Source organism: Condylura cristata, unplaced genomic scaffold (assembly GCF_000260355.1).
Source record: "Condylura cristata isolate star-nosed mole 26May11 unplaced genomic scaffold, ConCri1.0 scaffold00018, whole genome shotgun sequence".
In the NCBI taxonomy this organism is placed as follows: Eukaryota; Metazoa; Chordata; class Mammalia; order Eulipotyphla; family Talpidae; genus Condylura; species Condylura cristata.
The window spans coordinates 20677375-20693091 of NW_004567119.1; the positions used below are offsets into that span (position 1 = coordinate 20677375).

The 15717-nt window shown below is 43.2% G+C and overlaps 1 protein-coding gene across 1 annotated transcript; it reads left to right on the forward strand.

Moving 5' to 3' along the window:
• The first annotated feature begins 203 nt into the window (after positions 1-203).
• Positions 204-12543, forward strand: STC1 (stanniocalcin 1). The gene is made up of 4 exons (XM_004685391.2): positions 204-516; positions 2517-2659; positions 3291-3502; positions 9452-12543. The coding sequence occupies exons 1-4, from the start codon at positions 399-401 to the stop codon at positions 9720-9722; spliced, it is 744 nt and encodes a 247-aa protein (XP_004685448.1). The 5' UTR covers positions 204-398; the 3' UTR covers positions 9723-12543.
• The last annotated feature ends 3174 nt before the right edge of the window (positions 12544-15717 follow it).

Below are 15717 nucleotides of genomic sequence, written 5' to 3' on the forward strand. Positions count from 1 at the left end.
GCAGGTACTTTTAATTTGCTGGAAAATATTTCTAAGAAGTCAAACAGCTCCAGCCCAATGAGCATGCTCTCCGATTGGCTAGTCAGACCAGTTAAGAGACCTGATTGGTCCCTGATCCTGAGGACCGATAAGAACGGCTATAAAATCCCTGGGTGCAGCTCTTGGGCCCCCAGTTTGCAAAAGCCAGAGGTGCAAGAAGCAGCCACTGCAGCAGCAGCAGCAGCATAAGCGTCAGGCGAAGCAGCATCAGCAGCAACAAAATAATCTTCATCAAATCCTCACCTAGGCGCTCAGTGTATCCAGATCCACATCTTCACTCAAGCCCGGAGAGGGAAAGAGGAAAGGGGGGGGAGGAAAAAAAAAAAAAACCCAACAACTTAGCGGAAACTTCTCAGAGAATGCTCCAAAACTCAGCAGTGCTTCTGGTGCTGGTGATCAGTGCTTCTGCAACCCATGAGGCGGAGCAGAATGATTCTGTGAGCCCCAGGAAATCCCGGGTGGCAGCTCAGAACTCAGGTAAGCGGCAAACCCAGGAGCGGTTTCTCCCCCAAAGAGCTGTCCTCATTTGCCTCTCGCTTTTGCAACTGTGTCTGTGACGGCTGATCTTGATAATAAATGTGCTTCATGCCTGATGGCAATAAACTGCCAATGTAACCCAATAGCCTTAGGAAGTAGAGCTCCTTTGTTTAATAAATTGCATGCAACTAACGAAGAAGCCGGTGCTCTGCTGAGGGTATTTCATTGCATAAGCCTAGCCTGATTGCCTGAAATCTGGCACGTACCCTCTTGAGGGGAGGAGGGGAGGAGGGAGTGGGGGGAAAGGCTTGAATGTTGGCATGCTTCAAAGCGCTCTCTATACTTTCCAGAAGCTGATCTAAAGGTGAGATATGGCTTGTGTGATGCTGCCCCTCTTCTGTCACCCTTAAGACCTTGTAACTTGACTTCCCAACCCCTTCAGAGAACACACAGAACCTCTCCCTGCAGACTGATCTTCCGAACCAAAGCCCTCCAGTCTGGCAAATCCAGGGCAGATCCAGAGGAAACCCCACACATCCCACTCTGGCACTGCTCCTCTCCCTCTCAGCTCTCGGGGTGCATTCAGCCTTCTGTGCAGCCCATGACCAGAGAGCCCCCGGAAAAAGCCTATCTGTGAAATACAGCAGCCGGTTCTCCAGGGGGAGGTCTCACTTGAGTCCTGACTCCTGGAGCCATTGACTCTGTGTGATCTTAGCCTCTAAAGGAAGAGTCCTTAGAAGTGAGCACTGACACCCCTGCCTGTGCCTTTTCCGCCCAGCTTGCTCGCTTCCATGACTGCCCTCTCCCCAAACTGTCAGCAAAGATGGGATCAGATCGCAGGTGTCCAAACGCTGCAGACGACACTCCCCTCGGAAGAGCACAGGTCCCTGCGAGAGGAGGGCTTTGCCTCACTTCCTCCTGTAGTTAGTTGCTATAGAGATGCAGTGATTCACAATTCGAGCTTGCCTAAAACAATAGCAACCCTAATGCATATTAAAACTGCTTAAAGCAAAGTTATAATTTGAACCCGTGGAAATATATAATTAGGGAAATGACTTGTAACATCCCAGAGGCTGCGGGTGGTGGGAGGGGGAGGGGAAGTCTAACTGAACCATGCTTTTGATCTCAGAGGAGAATCCTATGGTATGAAAGCTGCAGATCATTTCTCCTGAGTTGCCTGCCAGAACACCCCCCTTCTGTAGGAGAGAAATTACTTTTATGAGAGATCTTATCCAGAATGTAGAAAACCTCATGCAAGTTCTTTGCGGTTTTCTTCCAGTCTTGCACAAGGGGTGCCTTGGCCTTGTTATTCCACACCTGTGTTTCTCTTTTAAAAAAAAAAAAATGGTTTTTAATATGAGGGAGATTATGCATACCTCTGAGCACTGTCCTTTGGTTGGGGGTAGGGGTGAAACATGAACGGATCAGATTCCTGTCTGCCAATATGAAGGTGAGTTAAAAGCTCTAAGTCAGGATGCCCAAGTGGATTCCTGGCAAATTCTTCTTGCCATTTAGACTAAAACCCTACCCTTATGACTCGGGAGTGCATTTTCAGAAGCCAGATGGCCTCTCTGCCCCTTGTACCTCCTAAACCTGACCACCATCCCCTGCCTTTTCCTTCCTGCGCTTTCAGGCTCAAAGTGATGCCCTTTGAGTCCACAGACCACAGAGCTGTTCCCAGCACTGTGCACTCACCAGCTCCAGCCTTCTCCAGTCACCCAATTATATGGTGAGACCAAAAGAAGGCATCTCAGAGGGAAATCTCCTTCCCTCTCCTCCCTGTGCCGTGGCTCCTGAAGCAAAAGGCACCTGCCTTCCCCTCTCTGTCACATCTGGATCCCTGTGAATGGGTCCCCCCTAGCAGTCCCATCACAGACTCTGCATGAGTCTGCAATAAGTTCTTCTGGACTCTCAAGCCTGTGAGCTGCCCCTCCAGCAACTTAACCCCTCCATACTGCGCTCACTCTCTGACCCAGATTGGATGGATTTGTCTCTTCCAGCTGAAGTGCTTCGCTGCCTCAACAGTGCTCTACAGGTTGGCTGTGGGGCTTTTGCATGCCTGGAAAACTCCACCTGTGACACAGATGGGATGTACGACATCTGTAAATCCTTCTTGTACAGCGCTGCTAAATTTGACACTCAGGTAATTAGACCTTGACCTTGTTCTCTGTGCCCCCCATGGCTTGTCTGTAAGTGTAGACCACTTTCTTAGGGACCAGTCCTGGGGCGCCGGCGCTGCTTCTCAACCTCCCTACTCTCAATCCTCATGTCCAGGATGTGTACACACACTTCTGATCAGGAAGAGTTTCTGTACAAGACGCTCCCACCCACTCTGAGACATGACTGCAACATGCTGACAGGGGCTGTTTATAAGGGGAGGGGTGACGAGCAGAAAATCTTTGCCTCTTCAGAAAGCACTAAAATGTTCTTCTAACAAAGAAGTTCTTCTCGCTGCATGACCTAGCATCCTAGCTTGACTTCCAAGTCTCAGTCCCAAGAATGCAAAGCCATATTATGGCTATGTTTAAGCTGCATGGTGGTTGATGATGGTCTCATGTCTCTCTCCTGAGCTCAATTCTCAAGGTAGCCAAGGAAATAGGCACTTTTTTTTTTTTTTTGTATATTGGCTGCAGCACATAATTTTCTCATTGCAAGGACATGCAGATGGCCATGAGGCAGTGCCAAGCGAGCCCCCTTAAGTTTTCACATTGCACGCACTATCCTTTCGCGTCAGTTCAGGTTAAAACCTTCCCCCCTATCTCCGTCCTTGGCAGGGAAAAGCATTTGTCAAAGAAAGCTTAAAGTGCATCGCCAACGGGGTCACTGCCAAGGTCTTCATTGCCATCCGGAGGTGCTCCACCTTCCAGAGGATGATTGCTGAGGTGCAGGAAGAGTGCTACAGCAAGCTAAACGTGTGCAGTGTCGCCAAGCGGAACCCTGAAGCCATCACCGAAGTCGTCCAGCTCCCCAACCACTTCTCCAACAGGTACAAACCCCTTGATTTCTTGGTAATTAGGGGGGGGGGAGTGGTTGGCTGGTGGAGCCAGATGCAGAGGGGGGTTAAATTGCCACAGTCATGCTCTTATTTTAGCTTGCAGTCTTTCCAGCTTTTGCAGGAAAAAATATGTTTGTGATTGGTTGTGACAGCTGAAGCAGCCTGGGATGTTTTTTGTTGTTTTTTTTTTCACTGTTATAGGAAAAGTCTTCCCATGCAGCTATAGAAAGCTTCGGCAGCTTCATCTCTGAGTGCATTCATTGTCAGGTTCTTGCAGTAAGCCTGAAGGGAAATGTAAAGTCTATGGAAAGAAGCTTTTGTGATCAAATTTGACTGAAATCATGACTATGCAGAGAACCAGTGGCTGCTGTGAAATCCCTGGTTAGATGTTATTATAATGCAGACATTTACACTGGCTTGGATTCTGAGGCAGGCCCAATTCAAATCAGTATTTTACTAGGTAACCCAAAGTAAGCCATTGTGTCCACCAGGACTGAGATCCCTTGGACAGTGGATGGCTGGACTGGACTATTCCCCTGTTCTTTCCAGGCCTATGTTATCCCATCCTTTGAGTCCTGGGAGGCCTGGAGTGATGTTGTGAGGATTACCCGGGAACATCTCATCTTAGTATTCCAAGGTGACCTGAAGTCACTGAACTAGTGCTTTCTTGTACCACCAGCTCACGGTCTCTAACTGTGAGGAATGAACACCTCAGACATGAGAGGGAAGGCTGCCTCCTTCCATAGCCTCCAGCGGCTTCAGGCAAGGCCTGGGCTTCCCCATCTCTGACCCAATTCATAGGGCATGGAAGGGGCTGGCAGGAGGGGGTTGGCAGAGGCAGTGCAGATAAGTGAAGTCTAGCCCCACGGCCTAAAACCTGACTCCCCTTCCAGAAGCACCACGCTTCCTTGATTCTTCAGGCCAATCTGCAAATATTCACAAAGCTCAACCCCATACACATAACTCCACACCTAAGGGTCCCCGGGACCCTAACCCTAACCCTAAATGGGAGAGCTACTCAATCAGCTCCCCAGCTGATTGTTGAGTGGCTGTTGCCTTGTGGAGATAGTGGAACTGGCCTAGTCCTTCTGGGGCTTAACAATATACAGTGATGTGGGTAAGCACAGGGGGAAGTAACTCCTCCTTAGGGAAAGGTTAAGTCCCCTGACATAAAAAAAAAAAAAAAAAAAAAAAAAACCTTGCAAAATTTCTGATTCACTCATAATTTCATAATTACAGGTCAGGGTTTTTCAGACACTCATGTCAATTTGTAAAAATTGTCCAGTCCTTGGAAATGATTCTGTCTTAGAGTCCTAACTGATTTTTTTAGACCAGGATATTAAATCCAGCATTTTTTTTTTCAAATGACCAGACTCTTCATATTAACCTTGGTCTTAAATTTCTCCTAAGAAGATTCTTATGATATGTAGGGAGAAGAAAAAAAAAGCTGGCTGATGGTTAGCGATGTCCTTCACCATAAGGAAAAAATAATAGAATTCTTAGACAGGAGCTGAGGACAAAGTATGTGCATGTGTTGATTGGGGGGGTGTCAGGAGGAGGGGGGAGAGGCGGGGCCAGGCCATGATGGTAAAGTTATGACTGAAATTTTAGACCTTTAAGGATATGGTAAGAATTCATGAGCTATATTATATGGCATGCAGTCAATTTTGAGTCAATAGTAACCTCCTCGTTTCAATGGAGGTAGCATCCTCCATAAGTAGGAATGAAACTACCTCCAGGTAGGTTCTGGAGTGGTGGTCCTAACTTATCAAGAGAAAGGTTGTTTTAATCAGGCCATTATTCCTTGCAATAGACCCTTCTTAACCACCTCAGAATATGATCCCAGTCTTATTATCTCCCTCTTTTACCTTAGGGAAATCACGGTGATAAGAAAAGTAGGAAAAAATAAGAATCCCTTAAAAACTTGAATTTTCCATGCAGCTCTTACCTTTCTCCAATTATTTCACTTCAACTGGCTAGTAGTATGCCTGCTCAGAACTCTAGAGATTTCCGGTTCCATGCTGGGCTTGATTTGCTTGATTTAAACTCTTCACTCTCCTAAAACATCCTGCTTTCCCAGCCTCTGTCCCTCCATAGATACATGCAAAGTTGTGCCAACTGGCACAGGATTGTGAAAGGAAGTAGTTACAGGTTCATTCCACCTTCCTGTGACTTATCTAGCATTAGATTTGGGACTGAGAGAATCCAAAAGCCTGTGTCTGGACCAGGAGCCAGAATAGGGAAGTTTCCCATGAGAGAAATGAACTTAGAAGAGAAAGGAGAACTGGAAATCTGGCTGATTTTGCAATGTACAAATTCAACCATGAGCAAGCAAGCAAAATTGATCAGGCAGGCTGGGAAGCGTGAGACTTGGGAAGAAATTAGACCAATCCAGATCCAGAGTGGGAAAACTGACAAAGCTTCCAACTCTCTAGGGGATGGATAGGGAACAGGAAACAGAAGAATAATATTGATCAAGGGAAACAAAGGACTATTTATAAACCCTCACACAGAACGTTCCAGGCAGTATGTGTTATTTGGGTAAGCATGGCTGAAACAGTAGCTATGGAGAATATCTGATCTTATTCTTTACCAAGAAAAAAAAAAATCAGTGATGGAATTTTCAAAGTGGGAAAAAAAAAAAAAAAACATGTTTTAAAAAGATCCTTCCAGTATGGATGATCAGAACACTTAGTCCACTAAGTTTTTGTAGCACCATCCATCATAGGGTGAAAAAAAAAAACAGTTCCTACTGTTCCTGCAAAGGATGGGCCTTAAGCAGAGCTTCACCATTTTTCGTTAAATTAAGAAAGAACATATGCTTCAAATCCCTAGAAATATAAAATGCCACAGTTGGAGATGACCATAGAGCTTATCTGGACAAACTACCTCATTTTATTGGTTTAAGAATGGAGGCCCACAGAAAATGGAAAATATCAGATGGTTTCACTGATAGCAGGAATGTAGGAGAACCAAAGAAGGAACCAGGGAAAAAATAATTATAATAAATTAAAAGCAAAATTATCAAGCAACTATTAATCAGGGCCATTCTGCAGAAGAGGGGGAGGGAGAGGGATACAAACAGGGGAGGGAATGTGGTCTTACACAAGGCTAGAACTCATGTGGCCTTCCTGTGTCCTACTTGATTTGTACTTCAAAAATGGTAGCCTATAAAGTCTTTGTAGCCATGATACAAGACATAGTACAAGATATAGTACCTAGCAACACTGAATAAAGGTGCCCCATAGTGGTCAACAATTACAGTGACTTATCGTTTCTCCTCCAAGAAAAGACATATTTACCAGTAGAGTAACAATAAGACTGGGTGTAAGATGTTGCTCAATAAATATGTGACAGTTGCTAAGGGAATCTGCTGGAGACACAAGTCCTTAAATCATCTCCTGGCTGATTTCAGAAAAGCTCTGTTTCATTAACCACAGAGTCCCAGGGGACAATGCCATATTTCAACCTTAACAGAGAGGCACAGAATTAACTTACAGCTCTCTGTGACAAACCGTATGGCCATCAGGGTGGGAAGGACGTGCTAATGGAGCCCAAGACATTTTCTACTCCAAGGATATCTCTTCTCCTACACTGGTTGAATTAGCTAATCTTCATGAAAACAATAGGAAGGGTAGACTTGGGGGGATCACTAAAAACCAGGTTGGCAAATGTCATCATGTGGAAATATCAAGACCAGGTGTTATATCTGGATCAGCAGAGAAAGGAGTAGTAAAGATAAGCACCCTCGGAGAAGGAATGTGCGAAGCATGTGGTTGAAAGGAAAGTAGATCCCTGGAGAGTGAAGGCCCAGAGGGACACACATAACCCCAAAGAGGCAAGGTTGGCTCCAGTATTAAGCTTCTTCACCCAGACAAGAAATTTCAACATTGATCCATTTGGGAGTTCACCTGGCAGGTTTAGTACTTTCTCAGGTTGAAAAGTTACTTCTAAATAACAAAGTCCTCACTGGCAGGATCCAGTCACTCTGTGATGTAGACATAGGTCCCAGGGGACCTGTGTCCTAGCAGAACCCAAGAACAAAGAGATACATGGGTTGCTGTGTGGGTGTGTAAATGTCTGAGGCTGTTGGTACAAAGTAGTTTATTCTCAGTTTTTCCAAAACTTCTTTTCTCCCATTTCCCCATCTCAGAGATCTGCTTTGACTCATGTGCTTTATAATTCCAAAGGGTTGGAAAATGTTCTTCTGTGCCAGAGAATCCCAATTTTAACAGCTGGATATAATCCTCTCTTGTGGGAGGGGCAGAGCCAGGACTGTGTCTGAGACCCAGACAGGGCTCTTCTCTTTCAGTTCCAACTTCATGTACTCCCTCACACAAGGGTGACCGCTCTCCTTCATTACTCTATTCCACTCTATTTACTGTCCATGCTTGAAAGGTTTTCTCTGGAGGGTTAAATTATTCTGGAAAGAGGCTTGATTTTGTGCTCTGTGAAATGAGTTAAAAAAAAAAAAAAAACAGATTTCCCTCCATGGAAGATCTCGTGGCCCCAGATCTCGGTTTCTCTGAGGAGGAGGATAGTTCACTGTTATCAACAGCCTCTAGCAAGGGAACACAGAGCTAGTGAGTCTTCCAACTGTTCCCTCAAAAGGGAGCAAACACATCCCAAGCCAAATTGGAAAGTACCTGAACAGTCTTCCCAAAGAATAAGACAAGCACTGAGTAATAGGTATGCTGTAAATAGAGAGTTGAGTCCTTTCTAAACCAAAGTTACAGGGATGGGGATGCTTGAAGAATTTGTAGCAAAGATAGCAGTGATTTAAACCAAACACAAGGTTTATTGTAGTACTTACTCTTCTGGGAATCTCTTTTTGGAGAGAATTACATACTGACATTTTCATTTCCTCAATAATCACCAAGTTGACAGTGTTTGCACCCTAGAGCGCCAGTGGAGTACAAGGAATAAGAACACAAACCCTGCCCTGTCTAGGTAGGAGAATAAACCATCACAAAATCATCAGATACTGACCAGTGTAATAGTAACCAATTATCTACAAAACATCTAAAAACAGGAAGGGCCATCAAAGCTACAGCAACAGGAGAGGGCCTCATGCAACTATTGAAGCATGAACCATAAAGATGTGTCCATCTAATTATCTTCATTACCTGGCATTTGGCCTCCAAAGGGGGGAGACTGAGATTGGGATCAGTCGACAGTCTTTAGCAAGATTAGCTAAGTGGCTCACAAGGAAACTTGATTTCACAGAAAAAAATGCATGAGATACTAAAGACAGGGGCCACTTTATAAAAAAAAGTTTAGTACTAGGTGAACTTATATGCACATACACATGCACACACATCACCAAGAAAAGGAAAATTGCAAAACAGCATCAAAATAACTAAACTCATCTGTAATTACATTACTCTAAGTGCTAAAGGTCAGGTTCACCTCATTATATTTGAGGTTATTATATTATATAATTATAGTATATGTTATATACTATACTATATTATATATAAGTCCTTATAGTATATGGTCCTTATAGTATATAGTCCATATAGTATATGCTATATAATATACTATATTATATATAAGTCCTACCACTGACACATTGTATGACCTTAGACAAATCACTTCCATTCTCCAAATTTTCCATTAACTAAGAGGAAATAGTCACTCGGTGATCTCTGAAGCTTCATCTCGCACTGAGATTCTGTGGTCATAAGAATTTTTGACATTGTCATCATTCTACGATTCACAGTCTGATCTAAATCCCCAGATCTGAAATATGAAGGCCCAGGTATCTTTCCACTGTGATTACCCCAAAGGCCTTTGCACTCAAACTAAGATAACCCTGCAAGGTGATCGAAGGCCAAATTCACCTTCCCGTGATGCGCTCTTCCACTTGGCTGGAGGTGGGCTGAAAGTCTGGGTCTTGCCTTATTCTCAGTGAATGATCGTGGCTCTTTCCTGATGCAGATACTACAACAGACTGGTCCGAAGCCTACTGGAATGTGATGAAGACACGGTCAGCACAATCAGAGACAGCCTGATGGAGAAAATTGGACCCAACATGGCCAGCCTCTTCCACATCCTGCAGACAGATCACTGTGTGCAGACACACTCAAGAGCTGACTTCAACAGGAGGCGCACCAATGAGCCGCAGAAGCTGAAAGTCCTCCTGAGGAACCTCCGAGGTGAGGTGGCCTCTCCCTCCCATATCAAACGCACCTCCCATGAGAGTGCATAACCGGGGAGAGGTGTTCACAGCCTCACCAAATGAGTATCATTTTAAGGGTGTTCACACACCAACTTTGAGTGTACTGTGCCTGGTTTGATTTTTTTTAAGTAGTTTCTATTTTCTACCCCCTTCCCTCCAAGAAAATTGCATGAAACTAGGCTTCTGAAATCAATATCCGGACATCTGCAGTGGCAGCTTCCCACCACCAACAGAATAGGTGTGCTCTTTCTGTCTCCTCAGGAGAAAGCACCCTCTTTGACCATCGTCCTCTACCATGTCTTCTCCTGCCCCCTTCAAACTACTTTCAGACACAAAGCATCCATGTAATCCCCCAGTTATTGTAATTTGAAAATGTAGAGCCCTTTAGAATGGTTGCCCCAGTAGAGTTAGCTGATAAGAAATGACTTAATTTAAATGCATGTCGTAAATGCTCATAAAGATGTTCAATGGAATTCGTGTTATGAATCTGTGCTGGCCATGGACGAATATGAATGTCACGTTTGAATTCTTGATCTCTCCTGAGCTAGTGTCTTATGGTCTTGATCCTCCAACGTCTAACTTCCTTTCCAACACATTTACCAAATTGCTCGAGTCTGGTTCTCCAGTCAGACGTTGAGCCTGCATCTTCTTGCATCTAATGAAAAACAAAAAGCTAACATCTTTATGTACTGTAACTGCTCAGAGCTTTAAAAGTATCTTAACAATTGTCTTAAAACCAGAGAATCTTAAGGTCTAACTGTGGAATATAAATAGCTGAAAACTAATGTACTGTACATAAATTCCAGAGGACTCTGCTTAAACAAAGCAGTATATAATAACTTTATTGCATATAGATTTAGTTTTGTAACTTAGCTTTATTTTTCTTTTCCTGGGAATGGAATAACTATCTCACTTCCAGATATCCACATAAACGCTCCTTGTGGCCTTTTTTATAACTAAGGGGGTAGAAGTAGTTTTATTCAACATCAAAATTTAAGATGGGCCTGTATGAGATAGGAAAACCAGCAGGTTTATCTGAAGGACCCCAGGTAATTACGATGTGAATCTCCCAGCCCTCCTCAACCCAGAGGTTACTCTTGACTTAGACCTATCCTGAAAAACAGCTCTGTCACATCCAGTGAGGAAATACAGGAACCAAAAAGGGCCTCCCTTTGGGCTTGGACCACTTAGAGTGTGACCAGGCCTACTAGACCTTGGTAGTGGCAGTTCTGGACTCGCCACCTTTCATGGTGCCTGGAACTCTGGCCAACTGATGATGGAGTGTGAGACTTTCCATTAAGAGAATCAGGAATGAGTCAATCAGCCTTTGGGTCTTTAGTTCTGGGGGGATGTGGGGTTGAGGGGGTATAAATAAGCCTGGGCTGTCCAGCCTTAATAGAGTCCTCTTACATTTTGTCCTGTAGCACGCTGCCTGCCAAAGTAGTCCTGGCAGCTGGGCCATCTCTGTAGGATTGCAAAAAAAAAAAAGAAAAAAAGAAAAAAGAAAAAAAAAAACAAGAGCTGGTGGTTAGATCATTTCTGCCGTGATGTTTACAAGATGGCGACCACCAAAGCCAAATGATTAACCTATCTATGAACAACAGTAGTTTCTCAGGGTCACTGTCCTCGAACCCAACAGTCCCCTATGAGCGTCACTGCCCACCAAAGGTCAATGTCGAGAGAGGAAGAGGGAGGACGGGTAGGACTGTAGGGGCCACTCCAAACTCGCTTAGGTAGAAACTAATGGTGCTTGACTCTCACTAGGCTAAACTCAAGATTTGACCGAATCGAGTGATAGGGTTCCTGGTGGGAGGCGGGAGGGCACATCGCCAGAAAAATGAAAAGCAATACAACTTTACCATAAAGCCTTTAAAACCAGTAACGTGCTGCTCAAGGACCAAGAGCAAAGGCAGCAGACCCAGCAGCAGCGGCAGGAGCACCGCTGCCTTCGTCCCCACCCAGCCTCTACGCGTGCTGACATCAGATTGTTAAGAGCATTTTTATACTCAGAACTGCCCCATCCCCAGGCCCCCCAACCAATGGACACTGCCTTAGCCTCTTGGAAATCAGGTAGACCATACTCTAAGTTGACTCGCTCCTTCCCTCCCTCCCTGCCTTCCTCCCTACCCCCAGACAAGGCTGATTTCTCCGAACCAGAAAAGCTCTTAAAGTTTGTGTGTTGCGTCCATTTCACTCATCCACTAAGCCAGGACCCCAATGCGACAAGTCGTTCATGACTATTCCTAGCAAAATTCTTACTTCAGTCCAGTAGATTCTCTTTTCTTGCTGTACCTCTTCAAATCGTGGTCCCCCCCCCATTTTCTCCCAATGATATTTCTATGTGTAACTATAATACATATATCCACACACGGAAAGAAGCAGTTCTCACGATGTTGCTAGTTTTTTGCTTCTCTTTTCCCCATCCCACTCCCTCCAATTCCCCTTTAAATTTCCAAAGCTTCGTCTTGTGTTTGCTGCACAGAGTGATTCGGGGGCTGACCTAGACCAGTTTGCATGATTCTCCTATTGTGATTGGTTGCACTTTAGATATTTTTGTGCCATTATATTTGCATTATGTATTTATAATTTAAATGATATTTAGGTTTTGGCTGAGTACTGGAATAAACAGTGAGCATATCTGGTATATGTCATTATTTATTGTTAAATTACATTTTTAAGCTCCATGTGCATATAAAGGTTATGAAACATATCATGGGAATGACAGATGCAAGTTATTTTATTTGCTTATTTTTATAATTAAAGATGCCATAGCATAATATGAAGCCTTTGGTGAATTCCTTCTAAGATTAAATAATAATAATAATAATAAAGTGTTACATTTTACTGGTTTTTTTCCCCCAATGTCTTTCATTGTTATTCTTTAAAAACTTCTTGATCAAGAATGTCTGAACATGACTACAGCTGATTAATTTCTGTAAAGTCACTAAGTGTCAATATGTAAATGAATATAAGTTTACAGTTTATTTATTTTTATTGAGGTGACACTGCCTTACAACATGATTTAGGCAAATATATCTCTTCAGATATACGTCATAACACCACACCCACCATCAAAGCACCCACAATTGGAGGCCATGGACAAAGGCCCCCAGCTTTGTCTCCCACACTCCCCCTCTACAGTCTCAGTTCTTCAGGCAGATTTTTAGACTTTGCTTAGTTTCAGTTTGCCTGTTCCTTTGTTTTGTTTGTATTCTACATACTAGTAAAATCATCTTGGATTTGTCTTTCGGCTGACTCACTTCACTTACCAAAATTTCCTCCAGTTCCATCCATGCTGTCACAAATGGCAAGATCTCATCTCTTTTTATCGCTGAGTAGTATTCCACTGTATATTATCTACTCATCTGTCATTGGGGCACAGATTATTTCCATAACATTTTCAAATTTTCCTTAAAATCATTCAGTATTTCCCACTACTCTAAAAATAACATTGCAACCCAAATGCCTCACAAGTTTACAAGTTTTAGAATCTGAACACTATTCAGTTCTCTAGTCTCCTGGCTCATCTTTCCTTCCCCTCATTGAACTCTGTTCTGCAGAGGACTTCTGGGCAGAGTCTTGTGCTCTCCTTCCTTCCAAGCCTTTTTATGCTGTTCTCACTTTCTAGAAGATTTTCCCCTTCACCTTTTATCTAGACAAGATAGGGGCACCTTTGCTTGTTCACTCATGTATTCGCAGCTCTGAAACAGCACGCACATTACAGGATACCTTCAATACTTTAAATGAATGTAGAAAGAGTAAACAATGGGAAAAGATCATTGACTCATTGTGACAAGAGAAACAGCCATTGGTGACAAGGGTGCACTCAGGCTCTGAGTTCTGGCTCTGCTGTCCTTCCAAACTCTGACCACACAAGACAAACACAATCTACCAGTTATCTTCAACCTCTATTTTTAATATCCCTTCCAGCTTCTTGTATTAACTGAAACCTAATTTTTCAAAGAATATTGGACTCTGCAATCTTCCCAAATGGCTGCTTATTCTTCTAAAACTCAAGGTTAGCAAAAAGGTCCTTGCTGAAGAGAGACCCACAGGCCTCTCTCTCAGTGCTGCTCCAGATATGATTCTGCCATAGTCCTATAAAACTTCAGATCAACTGCAGCTTAGGCTTCAATGACCCAAATGTTGATGTGTCCCCCCAACTCCATCTACTGAAACCCTAACCTCACAAGGTGATGGTATTAGGAGAAAGAACATTTAAGAGGTAATTATGTCATGAGGGTGGAACCGTCATCAACAGCATTAACAATCATGATAAATGAGAATAGAGAGAGAGAGGCCCTCAATCTTTCCCATCATATGAAGACACAATGAGAAGACTGTAAAACAGAAAGCAGGCCTCAGCAGACACTGAATCTACCACTATAGAATATTCCACCACTGTGAAGTATGCGACTTCCCATCTCTTAAACATTGGATGAAGATCCTCAGATTCCTTTGCTGGTCATTCTCTTCTTATCTCCTTTAGGACTATCATTAACTCCTATATTTCAATTTCTATTCGCATGTGTTTTTAACTCAAAAGTCTGCATTTTCCCTGGAAATTCCATTCAGCCTAAGGGGCATGTATCCAACACATACGCAACCAAACACTGCCATTCTGATATCTGATAGTATCCAAAAACAGAGCATATTCAACACTGATTTCATCAAGCCTCTTTCATCCCCCAAAATAATTGTTACTCTTCTGTTTCCCCAAACTCATGTAATGACATCCCACCCACCCAAAATAAGGGTACCAACTTGACCTTGTCCTTACCACCTTTAGCATTTAATAACCACTGATTATATCTCTAATCTGCCCACTTACCCACCTGCACTTTGTTGCTAATGTGATTTAAACTCCACGTTCAAGAGCCTCTAGCTTCTCTCAGATTCCAGAAATGTCCTGCTTTTGCCCCCAAATCTATTCAACTGTCTTAGGACTAAAAGTCTCTTTTCACTGTGTAAATCCGATTTTAACAATCCACTGTTTAAAAAACATCAATGACAATTCTGAAACATCAGGAAAAAATCCAGTGGTTTAGTATGCAATACAAAAACGCCACATAATCTCACTTCATCTTATTTGCTAGTCTCATCTCTTGCTGATCAATCTCTATTCTATTTCTCTCACTGTCTACTCAATACTATGGAGATTTTTTAAATTGTTTCTGATACCAAATAAGCAAAAATAAGATATATAACAACAGATTAAAGAAATTGTGGTGAAATGACATTTAGGTATTAGAAAGGGTACACAGCTTAATTACAGAAACATGATAAGGTTTAAAATATAAAAGTGAAAAATTAACTCTCTCTCTCTCTCTCTCTCTCTCTCTCTCTATATATATATATATATATATATATATATATATCTCATATAAGTTAACACACACACATATACAGTATGTATATGCTTACATGTGTTAACTTATATGATATATACATATATAAAATACTAGAAGGCTAGATGATAAAATGTTGATAGTGACTGTTTTAACACAAACATGGTATTATATGCCACTTTGGGTTATTTCTTTGTACTTTCAGTACTTTTACAATGTACTTTTTTTTAAGATTTATTTATGCACATAGAACTGGGGTACAGGGCAGAGGTGTGGTAGGTGAGAGGATTCACCAGAGACAGAGTGGGGAGCAGAACAGGCAGACTGACAAAGGACACTGCTGAGGGGAGCAGCGGGTGGGTCAGGAGAGGTCTGCCGCACCATGTGGGTCAGCTCCCTGGCCGGGGATCGAACTCATGCTGCAGTGGCTTCGTAGAACTTCATAACGTGGTGCTTTAACCTGCTGCGCCACCAGGGAGAGCCCACAATGTACTGTTTTTGAGTAACATTGACTTACCACATTTCATGATTTAGAAGTATAGGGTCTCCCCCATCAAGTATTGCTACCACAACCACCACCAAAACCCCAGAGTCCTCCACCACAGCCCACTGTGCTGCCTCCCTACTCTGTTCCCTTGCCTGCCTCACCCCACCTAATACTTCTAGTCAGATTTCTA